This window comes from Alligator sinensis, unplaced genomic scaffold, assembly GCF_000455745.1.
Source record: "Alligator sinensis unplaced genomic scaffold, ASM45574v1 scaffold86_1, whole genome shotgun sequence".
In the NCBI taxonomy this organism is placed as follows: domain Eukaryota; kingdom Metazoa; phylum Chordata; order Crocodylia; family Alligatoridae; genus Alligator; species Alligator sinensis.
Window position 1 is genome coordinate 2,322,947 of NW_005841971.1, and position 24,967 is coordinate 2,347,913.

The following is a 24,967-nucleotide window of genomic DNA, read 5'->3' on the forward strand; positions in this document are numbered from 1 at the left end:
AATGAACCTGAACTTTGTTTCTAAGAATGCCATTAGTTCAGCACAAGAACTGAATAGATACATTGTGCTACCAACAATTCACTTAACCAAAGTAATTCAACTGAAGTTATATCCAGTGGTTTTAGTGGAGTTACAGCAGTATACAAGTGGAACAATTCAGGTCATACTGCATATTCACTATATATTATAAGAGCAGCCAAACTGTGGTTTGTGGACCACATACAGCTTCCAAACAGTTTGAATGCAACTCCTGAAGAACTTCATTTAACAAATTATTACCTGAGCTGGGGCACTGCATACAGAGCACTGGCTCTGGGACACTGTCTCGGGACACACACAGTTCTGTGCTCTGCAGGTCTGAGGCAAATCAAGATTTAGTTCATGGCTAGAACAGAGGTTCTCAAACTGTGGTCCGCAGACCACCACTAGTCCACGAGCTCCATTCAGGTGGTCCACAGAAAGGTGACCTAAAGCTAAAGTTGACAAACATTACACCTGACTCCCCAGAACTTTGCTCAAAAAACAGGCATATCCATCACATTAGAAAGGTAAGACTACTGATATTAAAATACGAGTTGTGTGCTTTGATTTGTAGAACAGAAAAAAGTTTATTAAATAGTCCGCCAAGACCCTCAGCAATTTTCAAGTGGTCCACGAAAAAAAAGTTTAAGAACCACTGGGCTGGAAGAATTCGAAGGGATGGCCACATCCGGCACAATGCCTAAAGCACTGTTGCATTGTATAAATATAGGAGGATCTCAAATGGATATGTTCAAACCTGTTATACTACAGGGAAACTGCCAGTTCTCAAAAGAACTGAGGTTTCAAAATGGTGCACATTAATTAGCAAAGAAAGAAATACTGCTGTATCCAACATGGAAGTTATTTCAGCTGAGAACACTTATTTCTAGATGTAACAGGCTCCTGACACCACAGATTAGCGTTGCAGAGCTGATACAAACAACAAAAATAACTCATCTCAGAGTATCAGGGAGTACTGATCATTGCATTTCTTGTAGAATTAACTAACATCACTAACAAGTTCATTTCCAAAAAAAAAAGGGCTGTAATTAAGCAAGCTAATAAATGCATTTGATAGTTTATGGCCAAGATCACATCCACATGAAACGACTGGGGAAAGGTGAGGGAGGTAAGGACTAAAATATTACTTTTACAGCAGGAGAATATTATATTGAAAACTTTAAAATATGGCAACAAAGCAAACGGACTCATTGTTTTAGCCTTAAAACACAAGAACAAGTTCAAGAAACTGGGTAGTATGCTATACTTTGCTGGAAATATGAAGTTACCGCAGGAGTGCTCTCATGTTGTTGTACAGGTCTAAGATTTTACTATTTCACTATAAAAACATGTTTACTACTCCACAGTTTAGAAGTAGAAATGTATAAAGTGCCCAAGACACAGGAAGGTTTAGTTCTGGAGTTCAAGATCTTTTTTTTTATACTAATACTGTCTGTATTAGTTTTAGTAGGACTAGAATATTGTTGTAGACATGATAGTCCATAGCACAGACCTGAAGGGCCTTTTATACCCAAAAGGCTGTTTAACATCTCTCCCAACTTATACATTTGGTGTATTAAAAAGATACCACCAAAAAAGGCCCTTGCCTCTAGTACATTAGTTCTGAAATTCTGAAAAAGAAAAAGTTATTCTAAATTTATTTTGTCCTTATATGACTTTGATATTAAAAATATAATTTTTGCAAGCTAGAAATTAAATTCATAGCATGTTCTTCTGTTAACAGTTTTTAAAATCCTCAGAACAGAGAGGATGTTTACACAAAAATGGCTATTTATTATGATGGGATAGGCAGGCATGAATCCTAAATTGCTACCTTTAGCAACATTTTTGCAGACAAATTCACTGGGATATCCCCAATTACAGAGGAGCATAATGTCAGGAAACCATCTGTTCCATCTTCATGATATCCCCAGAACTCCTGAAGGCTGAACCCTACAGAAAGAATTTCACAGAAATGTTTTCCTTTCTACTGAATGCCATATCTTTCTTTATTTCATAGCTGGGATTCACCCAATAAAAGTTCTTTCTGCTCTTATGCAGTGTATTTAATAGAATATCAAATATTCTGTTATTTGTAAATGGAGAAAAACTACTGAAAGAGAAAAAAAAGTTTCAATACTTTTGTAAATTTCACATCATTAATGTCTATGGCTTCAGCTCCCCCTGAAATACTTATGTAAGTAGATCTATGACTTAGCTGAGAGAAATTTTTAATAATGTTTAAGTTTATTAGGAAGCAACCCTGTTTTTATTTCTACATGTTGGTGAACTCAACTAGCCAGTAAATGAAAAAAAAAAAAGAAAAAGATAATTAGCATGTATACAAGTGGTTTCATTTTTCTTCCCTGTTTACAAGAATACAAGCCTATCAAGTAAAACAAAATCTGTAAGCAAAGAATAAATTACAAAAATGACGACATTAAGAAAACATAATACTCTCAAAAAGTTAATTACTCTTATTTTTTAAGGCTAAAAAGGACAACAGAATATAGCTGTTTAGCAATATATGGGCAGCAGTAACCGAATTTTAAAAACAGACTGGATAAATACCGCAAGATTTTTCACCCAGGAAAAATAAAGAGGTCAGGCAGAATCAATGAGTTCTGGGTACAATTTAAGATAATTAAAACATACCAACTGGGTGCTAAGACAGTCACCATGGTAAATACACAGAACTATTCATTGCTGCAGTTAACATATAACCTTTCCCTTCTACTAATACAAAAATATCAAGATCAAAACACAAAAATAAATTAAAAGAAACAAAACTCTTACATTTAAAAAACAAAGAGTACAAATATTTTAAGTTAAGGTCAATATAGTTTGAGAAATATGGTAACAGCAAACAATGTAGTGATGCAGTCCTATATCCTAAACACTAGCTGCATTATGCATGCTGTAGTGCTATATTAGCCTATGGGGAACATTAGCTTACTACATGAGAAGAGATCAGAATACCAAAGCATAAAATAGCGAAGACTATCTGGTTAACTGTTTCTGGGAAAAACATGCTGGGCGCATCTACACAAGGTGCTTTGAGCACAGTAGACCAATTCTACTGTGCAGTAGCATGGTAGGCAAAGCCTGTATTAATACATTGTAGATTTAGTCTAATGCGCAGTAACATCACAAAAAAATTCACCTACACTAATGCACAGTAGCACCAATTATGGCGCATTAAGTTATTACAGCAAAAGCTTTGTTATCCAGCACCCATAGGGAATGGGGGGGGTGCCAGATAACAAAATATGCCAGCTAATTGAGAGGCCCGAACAGGCGTCTTTGCCTGTTCGGGCCACTGCTTCTCCAGCCGCATCGCCGCCCCTCCCGCAAGCCCCAAGGGACAGGGAGGCAGGCCCCGCACAGCCTGCTTTGCCCCGGGCCGTGGGGGCTCGGCAGTGCAAACTGCTTTGCCCCGAGCCATGGGGGCTCGGCGAAACCGGAAGTGCCACGGTGGGCAATTCCAGTTTTGCTTTTACCTTACAAGCCAGCATGCCGGTTAATGGAGCATGCCAGCTTGTACCTGTCATTACCGGTGCTAAGCTTAATGCACCATAATCACAGAGCATTAATGAACATGTAGACTTGCCCACAGCATGTTAAGTTGCAGGAGAGTATTCAGAGTGTTGTTTGATGACAATAGCGCCGTGTAGAAGTGAAAGAGATAAAGGAAGAGAACACGTACATGCTCACAAAAGGGGAAGTGGGGAGGAAGGAACCATACCACACCCCTTGTAGACCTCTTGATCAAATATCATACTAATAATACTAAAATACAAGTACAAAATTAAAAAAAAAAAAAAAGAAGATTTAAGATTTTACCCTCCAGTTGACAGAAACTAAATTTCAGATTTTTGAGTCTCAGACTCATAAATTAAATCCTACTTTGGACTCTTCTACATTCAAGAAACACTGAAGCTTCAGCTGGCCACATGCCACACGTCAGCTGGCCACGTGTCAGCTCTGGATGAAGGAACTATTAGTTTGGCTACATGGAATATGCGCACTGAAAATTCCTAAGATTACACCAGCACTTACAACATCCAAATGCCTGCCCTTTCTAAGAGCAGCAACGCAAGACAACGTTTTGATCAGATTGCTAGGAAAGCAAGAACAATGTCAACAGATTCCTTCCAAGATCTTCAAAGTCTGGAGCATCCTAAAAGGTTTCAGTATACCACTACATATGATGAGCAAAACTGGCTTAGAACATAAGTAAACTTCTGATGGCTTAGTGGGATTTTGAAATTTTACCTCATCTATCAACCATAGTTGTGAGGAGACTAAAAAGTATGCAACTTGTTTAACCTAACAAGATGAAGACTTAGAATGCACTCTCTCTAAAATAGGGTGAACAATGAAAGGGAGATCGATTATCTATTTAAACTACAGGATAATGCTGGCACACAAGAACAAATCAGAATAAATTTAACACAAACAAATTTAGACTGAAAATTAGAAGAGTATAACCACTTTAGGAGCGCAATTCTCAAACAGCCTTACAATAGCAGTGTAAATCACTTAACTAATTTTAAGACAGCACTTCATAAACTTCTTATAAATTAAAAAAAATGTTAATATTATAACTGCTTGCAATAGCAAGGGAGGTGCCTTCCAGTTTGTGCCATCAGAAAAAGTTAAAATAAGCTAGGACAATTCAATGTTAAAACCACATCAAAATGTCTGTGCTGCCTTTTGATTTGTTTCCCTTCATATTTCATGGGGATGTCCAAACCTCCCCAGTCTCCTTGTAGTCAAGGATTATAAAAACAAGCAAAGAAACATAATAGATTGCTGGTTGTCAGAATCTGGTATTCCGTCTGAAAATGCTTCAGAAAAAAGAATAAGAGTTCTTACATACAAATAATGATATCACCTCCTAAGAGGTTTCTTCAAAAGTTTATTAGATAGCTAGTAGTTGGCTTAGGTCTTCAAACACATTGCTTTATGTCACTTCAAACATATGGCTTTATGTTAATCTTCATCAGACTACAAATGTCTTATGTTTAAATGCAAATAATTTCAGTACTTGATTTTTTTGAAGGATTGATTCATCCAGTACAATGTAACCGAGGAGGGAAACTGCTGAGAATTTAGGACAATCATGAGTGTATGTGTGTGTGACATTTACCAAAAATACGGATTCTACATCAAATAGCCTGCTGTAAAACAGGCATCCTTGGTATATATAAAGGTAATCTATTGTCACAAAACGTGTAACATTTGGTGATTTAAACAGAAAAATGTGTGGAGGCGGGGAGTGGGAAAACAGATGCACCCTACTCAGGCACAAGAAAAGCCACCCTCATCCCTGTAAATATCAGCTGAACTAAACTTCCCTATTTGAACTGCTACATTTAGTTTTTATCCACAATACGGTTCTTCTAACTTTGAAAACCTAATAACCAACACGGCTACAACCAACAACTCAAAAACCTAACAACCAGCACATATTCAAAAAAAAGATGGAAGAGGAAAAACACAGACACACAGTTTTGTAATTTAAGGCAATGCACTCTCCTCCCAAAAATGTGCATGACAGCCCAACAACAATAAAAGGGAGCACTGAGAACACATTTATGCTTCTGTTTTTCTCCTGAACACTTTGTTGGAAAGGGCATTTTGGTTATGCTTATTGATAGTGTAAATAAAAATAGAAATACTTAGCAAGAAGCAGAAAACTGGTTATGTTTTCATTAAAAATATTATGGTTTCTTTTTTCATAAGCAAGGAGTGCCTTACAACTGTAGCTATAGTGTGATGAAAGTTCTACTTTTAGTTAGAGGTAAAATAAAAACTGTAAAATTTAAAGAGAAACCATGAGGTCATGATACTGTCAGATACTGTAAAGACAGGTATTATGCTACATATTGATTTCCAAATACTACCCCCTTGAAATCTGGGGGAAAAAATAATAATCATTTGCACTTTACTTTGTAGTGTTTGTAAACATAGGAAGAAACTTTCAGTTTAACTAAGGGCACAAACAATTGTTATCGCTGAAAAAGACTGGTGCTTGATGTTCTTACCTTAGGTATGTCCCATATAAGAAGAACACTGACATCATTACTCCATTTAAAAGAAAGATCACAGCAACATAAAAAGAAGCAGGGTCTCCTAATCCTAGGAAACAAACAGCAATTAATACGTACATTGACCAAAATAAACTAACAAGACAAGGTCTATCATTTTATATGCTTATCTATTCTAACGAACACATCAGCATAACAGCACATATACAGAAAGGAACAAAGGAAAAGAGTTAAATTTTCTGACTGCTTATTATCACCAAGCTCACCAGGAGAGTCAGTAAGAGGAATGTACCCCCAACAATAAAAGAAACACAATCATAACCCTCTGTTTGCGTCTCCTGCACACAGAGTACTATTACTGGGCAGAGAAAGCCTATTTTCTACTGTAGTATCTGTATGTTATCTTTATTTTCTATTTTTTCCCCAATTTTAGATCAGGTAACTCAGCCAACCCAGACAGACATGTTTCCAACACCAAAGTCCACTTTCCTGTGATCAAGATAAATTTGTCACCTGCCTATCTCACTTTAACCCATTTTAAGAAGATGCTTTCACCTTCATCATACTGCTTCTCAGTTTCCCCTCTTGTTCATACTGGTTGTGTCACACTAACAGATAAAGGGAAAACACTTCAAAATAAAAAAAGCAGTACTGTAAAACCACATAAGTCAGTAGGGCATGTCACGAGTAAGTGTGGCACTGACAATACTTTCAGACTTCATTTCAAGTTTATCTTATCCCTTTAAACAGTTGTATGGTGATCCCTTTTCTTCTTAAACCTTCTCAAAATCACTATTCTCTCTCTTACCCTTTAAGCCAAAGTTCTCCTTCCATTATTTTATAAGGAGCCTTGAGATCCTCCACCAATACCTACTCACCTACTCTAATGATCCTGGTATTTCTATGCCCCTTATTCTTCTGTTCCTCAGTATGCACATCATCTCTTTATAAACTTCCCACCTTCCCAAAATGACTTGCAATACAGGCAGCCCATATTCACTACTCAAAGATTAACAAGGAAAAGATGACATATGGGTCTGCAAAAGTTATTATGTGCTGAAAAACTGTTAGGTGGAGGGGTTACCCAATATAGAATGAGAAACCTTTATGTAGATTAGAAACAGTGAAATATTAAGATTGCTTCAATCCTTTAAATTAAGTGACAAAATGAAATATAATTCTACAACATATTTGTATTTATGTGTGTAAAAGACATCTTTCGTTACAAAAATCAAGAGAATGTTCCATTGGCAATGATTTTTTTTATGACAGTATCTAGTTTACAAGCTAATAGTCGGGACATGTCTCCAGATTTGTAATAGCACAGAGTAGAAGTATGAACATCCAAGCTTGGCAATAAATCACAACAGATGTGAAGTCCTCGCATCCAGTCAGGTTCCTCTTTAAAAGTCTGAATACCCAGAAAATTAGCTGCAAAAGGATTCTCCCAGCGGTATCATTGCAGAAGAAAGTATTAAAGTTCCTTTCTGAGGCCTCTTGAAACAAGTTTTGGCACGGGGTGGCATGCAAAGGGAAGATCAGATATTAATTCTGAAGTTCTTTTGAATAAGGCACTCCAGGGGAGTTGCTATAAAAAGAAAATTAAACAACTGCAAAATTATGTATAAGGCACTTCAGGCTTTAGAAGAAACAAACTCAGAGGTGTCAAAATCATCTTAGTCTACCCCCGCATCTCCTTCCTAAAATGAAAGTTCTGTGCTGTGACTCTAAAACACAAGGAGCAGAATCTCACCTTTAAGAACTCCTCCTCCATGTTTTTCACACATTGCAGATTTGCTAAAACATAGGCATGTAAAAATGAAAATGAGCCAATAATAAAACACCTGAACATCAATGCTTCTGAAATGTACAAAACCAGAAATATATGCTTGGATGGATGTGGTGGGGGGATAGTAACCCTACCTTCACAGCTTTCAATAGGTCTAAGCCCTTCTCCTCTGTTTACAGTCCAGCATGTCTTGGTCTGAATACCAAGAAAATCCATTACTGCTATGTATATGCGGTACCAGCTGGCTAGGACCACCTGTGTAGAAAACAGGATTTGAATTTTCTAACATGAAAATTTGTCTGTGATTAGTATAACGCCCCAAAGAGCCTTTCATAGCAGTCTACCAGTTTCTGACAATTTAAGATGTCTTCAAGGCTCTAAACTTTAACCTTCTATAAACCTAAGCAGTTTAGAAAATGATTCATTCATTTGGGAAATGATTCATAATGTAGCCCTACTAATCAGCACAGACTGAACATTATCCCTGCTTAAGTGTAGGAGTCTATTTATCCCATCAACCTCAAGTATTCAAAACCATGGAGAAATGTGATATATTTGAACATTTTATGTTAGAAGCTCTTAGCAGATATCCAAGAAGGTTACAAATATTACTCATAAGGCATAAAGAAAACAATCTTCTAAATAATGTATCCAAGTTACACTATGCTTACCCCACTAACCATCTACCCAGACACCTACAAAGTGATAGTTAACACAAAGCTCAGTTATTGATAAAATGTGCATCTATGTGGCCATGATGAACTCTGTGGTCTGTTTAGAACACAGTGAGAAACAGAACAGGATAAGATACCTCCTGGACTGATCAGAGCAGTGGCAATGGTCTGAATCATGAGATTGCACCTCTAAGGTAAGCCGAATTTTCTAAGCAAGGAGTTCAGAATGTGACATAAGACCACACTTCCACAAAGCCACCTTCCATCCAATTTAATACATTTTGTAGGTAGTAATGAATTGAGTCTGAACACCTGATATCAGAAGTATTACCCTTATTTTAGAGATGGAGAAAATGAGAGAGAAACATGCTTTGATCACTGTCACACAAGAACCTAGCTGACCTAAAATACCATATTTTCTTGCATACAAACACACCCCCAAGTAAAACATACACTTTGATCTGGAAGACAGAATGTAGAAAAAAAAGTTTTCCAGAGTCATGATGTTATCTCCTGGGATGTTACACTTCCTGGACACTTTGGGCGTATCCAGATGAGCGCGCACGTGCTCGTTGTGGTGTCTCAAACCAGTTTGAGGCTGTTCACCATGTACAGACCACAGGTCAGGCTGCGCCATGCCACCATGAGGCTGTGCTGCAGCATACATGGCCCAGCTGGATGCTGCTGCCACAGGGAGTGGCAGGGGCAGGCATGTGGTGGTCCCCTTCAAGCCCCACCAACCTACACACAGTACATCCCCCTCCACATCCTACCCACAACCCCCACATGAACCACCCCCTCCCCACCCCAGACACACATGCCCCTACCCCCCCTCCGCCCCGACAGGAGTTGTGGCTGCAAGGGCAGCTGTCCCCACATCCTGGTTAGCCTAGGGGTATGGGGGAACTCCGATTTTTCTACGATAAAAAACCAAAAGCAAACGCCAAAGCAAATAGATATTTAGAATTTATTTTATTATGGTTATAGAGGCACGGGTAGGCTTCCAAACTGCTTTAAAATTGTAAATATATCAACAAAACGTTGCCCAACTTATCTCTCTCGTGCTCTCTCTCTCTCTCTCTATATATATATATAGAGAGAGTGGTGTTTTGTTTTAATCATGGAAGAACACAGATTTGGGGGTATTTTAAAGAGTAAATTTGGGATTTTTGGGGGGGTTTTTTCAAATCAGAGAACTTGCAATTTTTATGCTAGTGAGGCAAGTGGCAGGACCCAGGCAGAGGAACCTGCCCAGGGCTGGCACCAGGGACCCAGCTGGAGGGCAAGGGCAAATGAGGTGGCTGACCTCCTGGCCATTTGGGGCCAGAAGGACACGCTTTGACAGTTTAAAGTAGGCCATCACACTGAGAACATCTTCCAGGTGATAGCTGCCCAGACGGCAGGGCAGGGGCACACATGGCAGCAGTGCCACACAACGGCCAATTGTGCAGCCACAGCCCATTAGCAGCTGGCCCAGAACTGGCTGTGCTGCAGCGCTCATGCCACAGCCCAGGCAGCTGTGCAGTCCCTAGCTAGGTCTTGCATGCACGTAGCCACTGGGCTGCAGGCCCAAGGGGGCAGATGCTGTCACATGTGGCAGCAGGTCATAGTCAGACAGCAGTCCCTGCTGCCAGACTGCTGCAGGGGCCACTCCAGGTAACAGCTGCTGCAGCAGCCCAGTTGGCATAGTTTCCCCATATGTCAACTGGCCGGGCCTCAGAAGCTCCTGAGAGCAAGTAGCCCTGAGCTGCTCGCCAGGGCAGCTTTCTATACTACCGGGGCCTGCACATGTGCTGGCCCCAACCTTCAGTTCCCCCTGGCTGCAGCTCCGGGAGTAGCTGGACAGGGTCAGGTTGTCCCTAGTGGCACAACTTGCCCCACACCAAAGTGCATGTTCAGGCATGCGTGCCCCGGCACAAATCTCCAGTACAAATTTGTGCCGCTGCTATTTGAGCTGCTGCAAACACACGTGCCTGCATGTGTGGACGTGCCCTTTGTGTTTTCAGGAGTATCTTATGAGGCAACAGGAACTTCATGGAATGGCAGAAGATGCCTACTGCCTCACCAGATTGTCTCCTGGGATGCCACAGTTCCTAGACACATTGTGTTCCCAAGACTTACTCTATTTAACACATGATTAGGCCCCAGACCATTGCAGAGGCAACATAAAAACTTACTGAGCCTAACAAGTGGCAGCCATCCTGGCCGCTACATGGCATACAAGGTGTCTCCAGGCACGCTTCTTCCTCAGCGAATAAAACAGCTTCCCTGCTTAATACACACACCCAAATTTTTTGGGAGGAGAGGAAAGGTGTATATTATATGCAAGAAGATATGGTAAAACCCACCGTACCTTTGACTTAGATCTGTACTTGAACCACAAAGCCATCCTTTTCCTATTTCCATAACAAAACAGCTAACCTGACTAGAAGAAAAAAAGTGCATTAATAACAGACCTGAGATTCATATCAATGAGACCAGTGATACAATAGAGACAATTGGGGAAAAAGCATTATTCACAGGCAGAAAAACCCTGCCCTCCCTTTAAATCAGTGCAAGTTTTGCCAGTGGAAACACATGCAGGCCAGATAACCCTCATGTTTCCTTTCTTACTCTGCCATGAACACCCAGAAGAAAAAAAATCAACTTAAAATTCTTAAGTAAATATTTCCTCTTTTCAGCATAAGAGTTGTGCAAATATTAGTTTCTGTAGGATACATCTACATCACTCAATTATGTCATCAGGCACTCTGCATTTGGTCCCCACACGCTACCTGCCAAACCAGAAGTAGTTGAGCCACCTTCATGCAGCATTGCACACATGCTAACAGGTGCCGCAAAGAAGCATCAAGCCCAGAGAAAACAATACGATAATTATACTAGATGTAGTTCTTATGGAGAGCATCCATATGAACATACCCTACCTACCATGTCAGACATTTATGAAAGACCTGGTGATGCGCAAAAGCAAGCAACATCAGCCTCACACTCTTTGAATGAAGGCAAAAAACGAACAGGAGAAAAATAAAAAGTAGATTGCAACTACAGAGTAAGAAAAATTAAGATACGAAAAATGCCAGTTTGACTGCCACCTGCTTGCTGTGGATCAGGTAAACGCCAGTTGCAAACAAATCACAATGTGCAGGACAGCTTCAGAAAGAGAGGACAACAGAATACAGTACTTAAGCTTAGTGTTATTAATGACTGCATATTTCAGGGAAAATTTATTTCTGTACAACATACAAGCACTTACATTTTAAAACAAATATTAAAGTTAAGTTAACCAGGAATTTCTTTCACTGGTACAGGCATTTCTTTCAAAACATAACTTACCTCTGGGTAAAGGTTGAACCTTTTTAATGTGTTAATCACCAGAGGGTATTCAGTTAACTTGTCATTCATCATCTCCCATACTCCATTCAAAAAAGATGGGGCCTCAATAACAGTCTTGAAATAAGAATAATAAAGACCCTACAGGGAGGACAAAATTTCAGTGATTAATCAAACAGTACCTTCTAATATACTGTGCCATGCAAGAGCCTTTCTTTTAAGTGAAATTCTGTATAACAACACTAAGACAGCTTCTAGGTTTCACTGTGTTAATACTACTTTGAAACATCCAAAAAAAAACCCCAAACTTGTCTCAAAAGAGGTCTAGAATGTTATGAAACAGCTTATTTAAAATACCCTATTTAGCTAAAACACTTTTTGTAAACAAAGATGCTCTCATTTTTAGATTGCAGGTAATACCAGCTTAAGTTTATGCTTCCTTACAGGTCCCAAACAGCAATGTAGTATACAAAATGTTTTCCAATTTTTGGTACAAAATAAGACTGCAGTACCAGGGAAAGTTAGCTGAGAGTTAATTTCCACTTCTGATTTGTATGTAATTCTGTAACAATATTAACTTAAAATACCTTTTATATAAGTCTTAAGTTTTATAAATGTTATAGTACCATGCATTTAAAAGTAAAAAACCTTGAAGAGCCAATAAAAATGATGTTCATATTCACCTTCAGTTTATAAATCAGTCAACATACTGGTACCTCAAAATCATCATATAATATAAAGATACTTATAAAGCTTTCTTTTTCTTGCCTCACCATTTTTGCTCATTGTGAAATTTAGGAAGTTACACAATCATTTTGGTGCACACAAAAGCATCAAGGCTAAATACCACTTTGTTTAAATTGTTGAGAAATAGAAAAAAAATCTAACCATTTCAGTACGAAAAGCCATTTCTCTTTCCAGTGTCGAGAGATGAGAAAAGTGACGGTCATTTTCAAAAATAGTTGTTATGTGGTACCTGCAAAAAAGATTAATAAATAAATAAATAAATAAATAAATAAATAAATAGAGTCTCAAAAATTAAACTGAAGTTTACAAACCTGTATCAATATATACAAACCAAGAACTCCTTGGTACACATTTTCACATCAGAAAACACCAGAGATCTAATGCAGCTGTAATTCAGTCTGGTTTCATACATCTGATTAGATTCCAGTCTCCTTTATTCACAAAATCCTTTTTAAGTGTGTTAATTGAAAAATATATAAATGCAAATTTATAAGCATCTCTCTTTCAATACTCCAATAAAGGAAATGCAGAAACTTAAAAATCAAAGTTAAGTGCTATTGAAATCAGCACATTTGTCTTTCAGGAAAGAAAATAGTAAAGTATGCCTGCCAAATCAATTAATGGAATGGATTAAAAAAATTAGGCAGACACTGAAATGAATATGGAAGTATTCTGTGTCAATTATAGATTAGTATAAAAATATGAAAAGATAAGTTTATCAACAAATAAAGATACAGGTCTTGAAAATCCCTTTTGATTGGGTAAATATTATGACTTCTGCCAGTATGCTATGTAGGGCTGGAAGAGTGCTGGCTCCCTCCCCATACAGGCAAGGAAATGAGAGAAAAGGAACAAAGTAGGCCAAATATCAGTGTTCTTGTGTTGTGGGGTGAGAAGGCTGCAGAAAACGCTTTACGGTTCTAAAAGTGTTGTTGTTTTGGGCTTTCTTTTTTGAACGTGGTGCTGATGGCAACAGAACAGCTAAAGCTGCTACTTCCCTTCCTAACTAGAACTACTGCACCCTCTTTTTTTCTTTTAAATACAGTTATTGCTCTTCTTAGGAGGGAATGGGTTGAGTTGGAAGATGGAGCATATGGATCATTAGATATATCAGAAGCAGTTACCTATATTTTTAAGGTGTACATCCTGCCTTATGCAAAAGGCTCAGAGAGGCTTGTAATAAGCAAACAACCCACAGGAAACACCCCAAACACCACCCAGGAAACCAGAGGTCTACCTGTGCACAAAGAAGAGGAAAGACTGAATTTCTACAATAGAAATGGAAAGGAATGCAAAATCCAGGCATTCCTTTCTTGGGCAAAATTTAAAGGTGAACCTAAAGGATAACTGGAGGGCCCTGAAAATCAATTGAGATGTTTCCCCTACCATTCAGTGAAAATGACCATCTTTGGGAACAGCAGGTGTCTGTCACCCATATAGTGGAAATGCCACTTGGTCAAAAAGTTTTGGAGAAATCTTATAAGCCCAGGAACAAAAACAAAAAAGGGGATTCCTGTAAAGAGGAAGGTTCTCCTTTGAAGGAAAAGTATGGAGATAACGAATAAGTCTATCACATCTGTAACTTATTCAAATGAGATAATTCAAGTTGTTTTAAAAATGAATGAGAAATATTACTACCATATTGATAACAAACAAAAAGTAACCTTACCAGTGTAAAACTCCTGCAAGAGCAGCTGTAAGGAGGAAAGACAAAAAAAGGAAGAAAGAGTTTAGTGACAACACTGTTAAGCAGTCCAATTTAAATATTATCAGGATTTAGACATACTGTACAGAAGCATGTTTCTCTCTGGTACACAGAAATAAGGCACAAGATGCTCCTGTTCTACCATGCTCCCACTCACCTATCTAGGCTACCAGAAAAACCAGTGCCAGACAGCAACTGCCACCACCAAATTACAAGAGCACATGCACACCCACACTTTCTGGCCACTCTACCTGGCCACACTCAACAACTGTCACAAGAGCATAAAGTGTACCCTGGGAAAGCACCTGCTGCTGAAGGAAGTGTGGCAACCATCAGAAGACTCAGTATCTAGCCTCACTTTCTATCAGATGCCAAAAAGTGGCTGTTAAATAGAAATATAGCCTCAACTCTGACATGGCACACTTCAAAATATAGCAACATGGCAACACAAGTCATTCACTTACAGACACTGTACTATTGGTGTTTTGTACTGTATAAAATCCAGAGAAAAAACAAAAAAATGAATAATTAAAAGGAAATCCTAAGCATAAACAATACCTGTGTATAATGTTAAAGAAAAAAAAACTATCTAAAATTACAAGTCTGCCTAGGACTAAAAATTGTACATTTACCTTTCCCCTCCCCCCCAGCAAACAAAACATAGCTGAAATGCATCTGTGCCAGTAAGTACACACTGCTTTTGAAAAAGTTTTCTTAAATAAAAAAAAACCTTATTTTAGAGTCATAGAGTAATTTATACAATTATAAATTGTATTTCTCCCCTACCCTGAAGATTGCAAATCAACCCGTTCTTTTCAGTCACTGGTCCTTTAAAAAAAGGACAATAAAGAGGATGGAGAGCATAATTCATACTACGCTCTTAAATGTAATACATCTGAGATTTATACAAGCACATCTGGAATTGGCTACATACAAAAATTATTCAGCATAACAGAACCCACATTACATTCAATGTCATGCTCTAGAATCATAGAAACATAGGGTTATGAGGGACCTCAGGAGATCATCTAGTCCAACCCCCCTGCTCAAAGCAGGACTCAACTAGATCATCCCAGACAAGCTTTGTCTAGCTGGGTTCCCCCCAAGGATGGAGCTTCCACCACCTCTCTGGGTAACCCATTCCAGTGTTTTACTACCCTCCTAGTGAGAAAATTCTCATTATTATCTAACCTAAACTTCACTTGCTGCAACTTGAGACCATTGCTCCTTGTTCTGTCATCTGACATCACTGAGAACAGTCTAACTCCATCCTCTTTCCAACCCCCTTTCGGGTAGTTGAAGACTGCTATTAAGTCTCCTCTCAGTCTCCTTTTCTCTAGACTAAACAAGCTCAGTTCCCCCAGTCTTTCCACACACGTCATGTCCCCCAGCCCCTTCGTCATTTGTGTTGCCCTCTGCTGGACTCTCCCCAATTTGTCTACATCCTTTCTGTAGTGAGAGGCCCAAAACTGAACACAGTACTCCAGATGTGGCCTCACACGTGCTGAATAGAGGGTAATAATTATGTACTTTCTGACCTACTGGCAACACACCTACCAACGCAGCCTAGTATGCCATTGGCCTTCTTGGCAAAAAGGGCACACTGCTGGCTCATATTCAGCTTACTGTTCACTGTAACCCCCAGGTCCTCTGACACCCCCAGTGCCAAAGGTTTTTGTACTGATGATGTTTATATGCGATCTTGTGACAAGGTTGAAACTTTTGATGGCAAGAAAAGACAATAAAAGCTGAACACAGCTCTGGGTAATCATATTAGCTGTGTCAGCAACATAAGAGCTAATATTTAATTCATCAACTTTAGGTTTGAGTTAAATGTGCTTAAAGAAAGGAGCTGTTCAAACCCTCTTCTGGATATCCCTTCAGTCTGTTTGCAGGGTCAAGTTTTTCGCTATTTCATATTTGGAAACTTTTTAGGTTCTCTCCACATCCACGAGAAATAATGTTTAATAAGAAAGCTTACGTACTGAAACACAATTACATGACAAAAGTAGATTGTTACAAATTCTGTAATGCAGCAGACTATAAAGAGTTAGACCCACTAACTTTAAAAAGAAACCCCTTTACCTAACATGCCTACAAATGATAAATATGAAGATTCATACAATTAAAGACAACCTGTAATTTTTTCACAATGCATTAAATATGTAGGATCATTTTGACTGCATACATATTAAAAGCAAAGGACTGAAATCACATTTGACTTCATTAAGAATAGCATCTATATTTCATAAGGCAGCAATATTTTAAAATGTGTTCTTTCATTGTGTAGTTCTACTGAAATAGTTTCTGAAGTTAATGTATTATTGGTATTAACTGAGGATACATTCAATTAAGTTGATTCTTACAGAAATTTCTTATAGATTTTTATTCAGCTTCAGATATGCCACTCTTCATTATATGCATGTAAAAAGAGTAATTTCTACTGTGTTACAATCTTTCCTTAGTATTTACAGATCAAGAGATGATAGGAGAAATTCTTGTCTGGACTAGCCAGAGTCTGGAATAATTTCACTGACTTTAGTGTAAGTCTGGACAAATTTAATGGATGTAAATGGAAAACATATGCTCTTATTTGGAATATATACCTAAAGCCCTTTTACACACATGCTTGACCTTAGAACAACTATTCATTTGCTTAAGAAAACTCACATACTTAACATTAAATATACTGACACGTGTCCTCCCTTGGATGTGGCCCAATTATGGTGCAAAATGCAACTGTAATTTCAGATTTTATTGTTTTTCCTCTGGATTTTATCCTAAATAAACAATCTATTTCAAGAAGACCTAAATGATATACTAGAAAAAGTCTACTAGAAAAAAGCACAAAACAGTTTTGTGACTGAAATATGATAAATGAAATAAGCCATTCTTATATAGTCATATTATATTAAACTGATCTGTCAAGAGAATAGCAAAGGCTAAGATGTCATCATGACAATCAATAAAACTTTAGAGTGGATGCATCTACACAAGATGTTACCGTGCAGTAGTTACTGTGCATTTATTTAGTACTTGTATTAGTGAGTACTAAATAAAAGCGCAATAACCGGAGCTACTGTGCAGTAGGGCCAGCTAACATCTTTTAGGTGACACTACTGCACAGTAACCTAATAAATACTGTGCAGTAGCATATTACCACTGTCCATGCTGTGACGTGCTGCGCAGTATTTTTCAGCTACTGCATAGTTAGCATCTCGTGTAGATATACCAAGTAGGTAATTTACGCCTTTACAGATTCTAGAAAGTATACTGCAATTCTGTCTTTAAATGTAATGGAAAGAATAAGGGCTCCCCTACAATTGATGCTAAACCTATAAATATTTAGGAAAGAAAGATTCTAATATTTTCCATAAGCTGCATTCCCAATAAGCAAACTAAAAGTAGTAATCAGTTTTTTTAAAAGCAAGAACGACTAAAGCTGTCGGCTGGTAAGCACTCAAATCTAGAAATTTCAGAGGGAAAATATTCTTCTAGGGGAAAGAACTAAACAAACACAGCACACTATTTCCAGTTAAAGTGTTTTATAATTTGAAAGTAGGTCCTTAAAGATTACTGTAGCCAAAGCAGTTGTCAGGTATTTATATAAAGCAGATGTTGATGCAACCAGAAATATTTACAGTAGCATGGATATTTTATAAGAATAAATAAGTATAGCAATTACACCTCAAAATTCAATTGTCTGCCTGTCCTGTTGTCATGACAAATTTCAGCTCTAAATATTACATGCTGCCTGCCTAATCTCCTCTGAAGTTTCAGTGGAACAAAGTATTCTTAATCCCTGATGTAATGGTTGTTTCAAGTTGTTATGTTTTTTAAATAGTTGTTATGTTTCAGTTTGAGAGGATCCTGCACGTCAGTGGCCACATGTACACATTTGCTTTACTGCGGAATAGACTAGCTGCAGAGTAAAGCGTCACCATCCACACATGCAACAGTATTAGGTCACAGTATACTAATTTACACCACAGTAAAATAGTACTTTCGGAGACAGTTCTATTTTATGCGGGGTGTAAATTACAGCGATTAAACACACGTGTAGATGCTGACCACAGGTGTAAATTGCACCCAGTCAGCTCAGCCAGCCAGGGGGCAGACTCCTGCCTGCCTCCTACCCTGCCACCTAGACACATGGCCCCATACTTTCAGCACCCACGTGCCCCAGCCAGCCCCTCCCTCCAGTACCCAACGACACCACCCAGAGCAAGCGGCTGAGTGGCCCTGGTGTAAACTGCTCTGCCCCGGCTCAAACTGTTGTTGTCCCATGTACATGCTGTGCCCAGGAGTAGTTTATTCCAGCTCAAACTGCTCCGAGTTTATTGTTTCACATTAATTGCACGTGTAAGATGCACCCAGTCAGGAGTAAAGCAATTCCTGGAGACTTCACTTTTGGATTAGATTTTAATAGGATATAATTTTTTAGCTGGTATTGCAGGGGCTAGGCTTTTGCATATCCTACTTTCCACATATTTAAGCTTGCCCACTGGCCTCTTGCTTCCCATTGCCCATCCTATCCCCTTGGCCACTGGTTGCAACAGAACTGTTTCTTATGAGGTTTTCAGTTTGACTAATTATCTCTTTGAGATCCAGAAGAATTTCTTCTTGTTGGACATCATAGTTTCATAGTTTTTAGGGTCGGAAGGGACCTAATAGATCTTCTAGCCCGACCCCCCGCCAGGGCGGGAGAACAACAAAAGAACCCTAAACAAAAAACGGGACTCAAATGAGTCCAGCCAGGTAGGTATCCAGCCTCTTCTTAAAGATCCCCAGGGTAGGGGCCAGCACCACCTCCCTTGGAAGTTGGTTCCAGCTCCTAGCCGCCCTAACTGTGAAGTAGTTTTTTCGGATGTCCAATCTGTACCTCCTCTCCATCAACTTGTGCCCATTACTCCTTGTTATGCCAGCGGGGGCTAGGGGAAACAGCGTCTCCCCCAAACCCTTCTGGTTCCCCCTAGTGAGTTTATAGACGGTCACCAGGTCCCCCCTCAGCCTTCTCTTGTGGAGGCTGAATAGGTTCAGGTCCCGCAGTCTCTCACTGTAGGGTCTGCCCTGTTGTCCCCGGATCATGCGGGTGGCCCTCCTCTGGACCCTCTCCATGTTGTCCACATCCCTCCTGAAATGGGGCGCACAGAACTGGACACAATACTCCAGCTGCGGCCTGACCAGCGTCGCATAGAGGGGGAGGATCACCTCCCTGGCTCTACTCAAGATGCACCTGTGGATGCACGACAAGGTCCGGTTAGCCCTGCCAACCATGACCTCGCATTGTCGGCCCATGTTCATCTTGGAGTCAATAATGACACCAAGATCCCTTTCCGCCTCCGTGCTCTCAAGTAGGGAGTTTCCCATCATATAAGTGTGCTGCTGGTTCCTACTACCCAAGTGCAGCACCCTGCACTTGTCCGTATTGAAACACATCCTGTTCCTGTTTGCCCACCCCTGTAACCTATCCAGATCCTTCTGCAATCTCTCTCTCCCTGCTAGCGTGCTCACCTCCCCCCAAATTTTGGTGTCATCAGCGAATTTAAACAGGTTGCTTTCCACCCCAACATCAAGATCGCTGATGAAGAAATTGAACAGCGCAGGCCCCAGGACCGAGCCCTGGGGGACTCCACTACCCACCTCCCCCCAAGTCGAGCATGATCCATCCACCACCACCCTCTGAGTGCGACCCTTCAGCCAATCTGCAATCCATCTGACTGTGTAGGCATCTATGCCACAGTCGCCTAGTTTATTAATTAGGATGGGGTGAGAGACGGTGTCAAAGGCCATCCTCAGAGTAAGATTTAACTGGTTCTTGTATTAGGGAAATATAACTATTAGCTCACCCCAACATCCAGCTTGGGTAAAAGCTGAAGAGAACTTCCAGCGATAAAACAGAACCAGGAACTAGTGCCCAGGCTGTTGCCTATGAAAGCTTATACCGCTCTGAACAAATTAGCCTCCAAAACAATAAGCACACATCTAATTTGAGAAGGGCCTGATTTCTCCAGATCAGATATCCAGATCAGGGCTGTCCAAGTTCTAAGCCTGGGAGTCGCACGCCACACAGACTGCACCAGATGAGTCATGGGCCTCCAGGCTGCATGCTGTACACACACTCCCCTCTGCTGCTCTGCATGTCCATGCAGACACACACACACCCACCACTGCATCAGACATACCCCCACTGCTGCATTGCACAGGTGGGATTCTCCCACCTCCCGCTACAACGTGAAGCCCCCTCTCCCCCCCATCCCTGCCTACAGATGCCTCCCCCTCCCTACACCTTTGCCTTGTGGAAATGCAAGCCACCATGTGGTTTGGACTTGCCCTCAGTTCCCTGCACTGCCACATTGACCTGCCCCCTGAGCAGAGGCAGGAAAAGGTAGCTGGAGGGGAAGGGAAGCCCAGAAACTGTTGCAGCCAGAGCAATGGGAGAAGCAGTGGCTAGGTGTGAGCCCAGAAGCCACAATTTAACCTTCACAGGCCACCAGTTGGACAACCCTGCCCCAGACCATTTACACACATCACTCTTCCAACTTGCATTGCTGTTCCTCTGTCAGTAGGTGAGAGTGAAAGCATATCATCTAGCCAGCTTGCCCTAGAATAATCTGAAACAGCTCTACATACGCAACCCTACTGCTGGGAAAAAGCATTAGCACATTTTATTCCAAATACTTTGGAGGGACTTGACTTGTACAGAAGGCTCTCTCCCAGAGCAAATGAGACACTTACAGTCTGAGGTGCTACCCTGCCCTGCCTTCTGCCTGACTTCAGACTAACACAGCAAACTACCTCTTTCTATTTGTGCCAATAGCAAGAACAGATCTGTGGTATTTGCAAAATCAAGGTTTCTTCTCAACCTTCATAGTTTCTGGCCCTACTCAAGAGTGGGTACAGGAAGAATCAGATTAAAAAGGGGCTATACCAAGTTATGCCTTCCCAGTGTTTATAGTTTGAGGTGCACCAATACATTGGTCCATATCATATCAGCACCAATAAAAGGAAAATGGACGTTATCAGCAATCGGCTTTTTTTGGCTGATGTGGCTGATAATGTCACTGATAAATGCCGTGTGCATGCGCGCAGCAACATAACACACAGGGCCAGCCCGGCAGCTTGGACAGCAGCGTCTGGCTGGTAAGTCTGTTTGGGAGGGGGAGGGCAGATTGAGACCCTCACAGTGAGGGAGTACGTGGGGCTGTGGAAGGGGCAGATGCTGCCCAGCCAGAGCGGGGCAGGGCAGGGCGTGGGATGGAGCCGCAAGCAGTTTTTCCAGGAGGCATAGGAGAGGGGTAGCTTCCACCACTGCACACAGCCCTGGGGGAGGTAAGGGAAGGTGTGTGCCCTCAGATCTGTGCACAAGGCAAGGGCTGGGCTGGGGCTGCACTCGCGGCAGGAGCACTGGAAGGGGGCTACGGTAAATTCTCAGGTGGCTGTAGCCCCGTCCATAGCCCCTCTACAGTGCCACTGCCCGTCCCAAGCACAGCCCCAGCCCAGCACCCCACCGGGAAGAGCCCAGCACTGCCTCCCGGCCCCAGCCCACAGCAACAGCCCATCCTTGCCCCATGAGCAGATCTAGGGGGCACATGCCCCCCATACCACCTGCTGGGGTACACGCAGTGACAGGAGCTGCCTCGCCCCCTCCCCATGCCCCCCTGGATGAGCCACGTGCGGCTCCATCCCACACCCCAGCTGGGCAGCGCCTGCCCCTGCCCCACTCCCTCCTTCACCGCAGGGGCCTCGAGCTGCACCCCCTACACCCCTTCCCTCCAACAGGCTTACCAGCCAGATGCTGCACTCCAAGCTGCAGGGCTGCATATCGGCAATCTGATTGGTATTGGTCAATATGGCTCATTAATAATTGACCCAAAAAATCTTTATTGGTGCACCCCTAGTTATAGTATACTTTTTACATTCATCCCACACATCTGTTATTCACCTCCACCTACCCTGCACAAGGATAAATATAAAGACCCATGAGTGGTAAATCATCTTATTTTAGTAGAAACTATCATTTTACAGGTAATATTAGTACACATCTGTCTGGTGAGACAATAGATTTGTGACCAGCTTGCTGACCATCTGCAAATGACTTTAGAGCCCAATTCTTGAATGACAGTCACTTCTGTACTTATACTATGTGAAGTTCATATCTAACAATCCTGACTGAATGTGAAGTGGGTTTCCTCCTGATATATGTTAATATATTAAGAGATGCATCTTGGTAAGATTAAAAAAATAGTCTGGATTATATCCATCAAAATACGTAATTGTCACAAAAATACACAAATACACTGCATAATTGTTGTCAAAAGTATTAAAAAAAAGTTTAAATAAATTAGGAAAAATATCGATGCAATTTTGTTAATTTGATGTTCATTTAAGAGAATCTGTACTGTGATGAATCTATGTACAACTATCCAGTAATGCAGTCAGCACACAAACATTACCAGCTTCTAGGGATTATTACTGGAACTCCATGCAATCATTGCAAGCTAAACATGTGTTAGAAGTTATTTATGAAATAGTTACTGCTATTTGGGAGAAATAAAATTCCATTAAACCATATGCAGGCATTATTCTAGAACACAGGAGTAACACTTCCAGATTTTAAATAGCCAACCCAAGTAAGGGACTTTTTACTATTCAATTAGATTTCTCTAGTTTAAAATATATTCTCTTTTACCACATCATCATATGTGGATTGCCAAAACATTCCCTGTTGTTACTTACACAACACTGCTTCAGGCATCAAAAAAGAACTATGCATATCAGGTAGTATTATATACGTCCTTGGTACGTTACATATAACCATTAACTGGTTAAATTGTGCAATAAATTTAGACTGGCCACAAATGCAAAATAATTATCACACCATAAATATGACTAATCCGACTATAAAATAAGCCAAACAACTATAAAGTTAATGCTTGAAAATGTGTAACAAACTCTATAGCTGGTTTCTATCCAGCTTGAATTTGAATGTGTAGCAGGGCCCTTACACTATATTTATGACAGGTACCACGTATGACATTTTAAACTGCTGCCATTTGTTACTGTTTGTGTAAATTATAAAATAAATTAAAAGGTCTCCATTTGTCCAAATCTTAGTCCTCTGTATGACAAATACATAGCATTCCTATTTTAGATAAACTGATCTAAAGCCACGTCCTCTGTATTTGGTATTACTGAACCTGTGAAGATCACAGGGCAAGAGGCACAGGACAGGGAAATTTTCTAGTGATAAGGAACAAATACTAGTCACATGAACATACTTATTTTGATACTTGTAAAAATTTTACCTTCAGCTTAACTCTTATTGTCCCATGTTTATCAATCCAATGTTTATCACAGTTGTGGAGCTAATTTGTGGCACACCTGCCAAAAAGGCTGGCTCCACATCCACCCCAAGTGGCACTCTGATCCCTTTCCTTTCCTGATTTGCTGCCCAGCTTTCTGCCCTATCTACCACTATCTCCCCTTCCCCAACCTGCTGTGCATCACACACAGAGGTTACCCACACCACCAGTGGCACCCATTCCGCAGGCTGGCAACCGCCAATTTAGTATTTCCTGATACACGTGTGCAACACGACAGGCACTCTCATATTTACTCCGCATATGCATACTACCTCATTTTCAAAACGACATTGCCAATACGTTCAAATCAAGTACAGTACAGGAGCAGCAGGGCCCAGCAGAAAATGAAGGTATTATTTATTAAGGATGCTACCATCACCATTTTTTACCCCCTAAACCAAGTTGCTCCACTTAATTTACTACTGCCGGTACAATTTGCACCTCCTTTGGACCAGCAGGAGTAAGGCAAGTGTGATGGATGAAAGGCAGAAATAATATCGATTGAAATAACAATCAGTCATTTACATTTACCTTCTATAATACAAAACATTCAGTGCCCAATATTAGTGTTTGAATGAATGTGAAGGCACATTAACCATTCAAATCTGTAGAGGAATTTTTCCAGCCGGTTTTCCTCCTTACCAAAGACCAAAGTGACCCAGATCTTGCTGTCCGCCTTGACGACGAAGGCCTTTTGGTCTTGGACAAACCCTGGGAAAAGATAACAACTCTGAGCACCAATGGTGAGGTTTTAACATGCACTCAGTGACAGGCAGTGTTTTGTTTCTCAGCCCAGGGTGGAAAAAAAACCCAGGGAAACTAGGAGGAGGGAGGAGTCAGGGCAATACACTCAGGCTTAAAAGAAATCCAGGTGGCCACCCAACATGCCTCCGAGGGGGGGGCTCCCGAGCTCAGAGGATCAAGTGTCCAAAAAGAAATGCCTCAAACCAAAACAAGGGGTCAAAGGGCTTTCTATCCATCAGCCCTCCAGTCGTGGCACTCGTTTCTAATGCCCGGGGCAGGTTCACAGGAGATGGCTACACCCCACCCAGCACATACCCGGCTTCTTGGCTGCGGGGTGAGATCAGCCCCGTGCCTGGGGGTTATTTCCTGGCTGCCCCCAGGCTGAGGCGGCGCCGGGCGGGGGCGCAGTGGCCTGACCCGGACACCCCGCAGGCGGGAGGGGAGGCTGCGCTGCCCCCCACGAGTCCCGACGGCGGCGGGAGCCGGGACTGAAGTAGGGGGAGGCTGCCCCCGGCGGCGCTCACCTCGCACCCGAGCCC

General features: G+C 40.9%; 1 protein-coding gene across 6 annotated transcripts in view; it reads right to left on the reverse strand.

Annotated features, from left to right (window-relative positions):
- Positions 1 to 24,967, reverse strand: part of DPY19L1 (dpy-19 like C-mannosyltransferase 1) — an 87,112-nt gene that overhangs the window by 59,778 nt on the left and 2,367 nt on the right. For 4 of the 6 annotated variants that reach the window (XR_003093363.1, XM_025200582.1, XM_025200584.1 and 1 more), the window contains exons 1-6: positions 24,216 to 24,249; positions 14,284 to 14,308; positions 12,756 to 12,843; positions 11,871 to 12,008; positions 7,998 to 8,118; positions 6,072 to 6,165 (exon numbers count right to left, since the gene is read on the reverse strand). Coding sequence is in view for 5 of the 6 variants with exons in the window: in XM_025200582.1 (XP_025056367.1) it covers positions 6,072 to 6,165; positions 7,998 to 8,118; positions 11,871 to 12,008; positions 12,756 to 12,843; positions 14,284 to 14,308; positions 24,216 to 24,234 (485 nt within the window). In the remaining variant the exon portion in view is untranslated. Of the gene's footprint in view, positions 1 to 6,071; positions 6,166 to 7,997; positions 8,119 to 10,890; positions 10,963 to 11,870; positions 12,009 to 12,755; positions 12,844 to 14,283; positions 14,309 to 24,215; positions 24,250 to 24,967 lie in introns of those variants that run through there. The other 2 variants (XM_025200583.1, XM_025200585.1) reach the window with 2 other exon arrangements.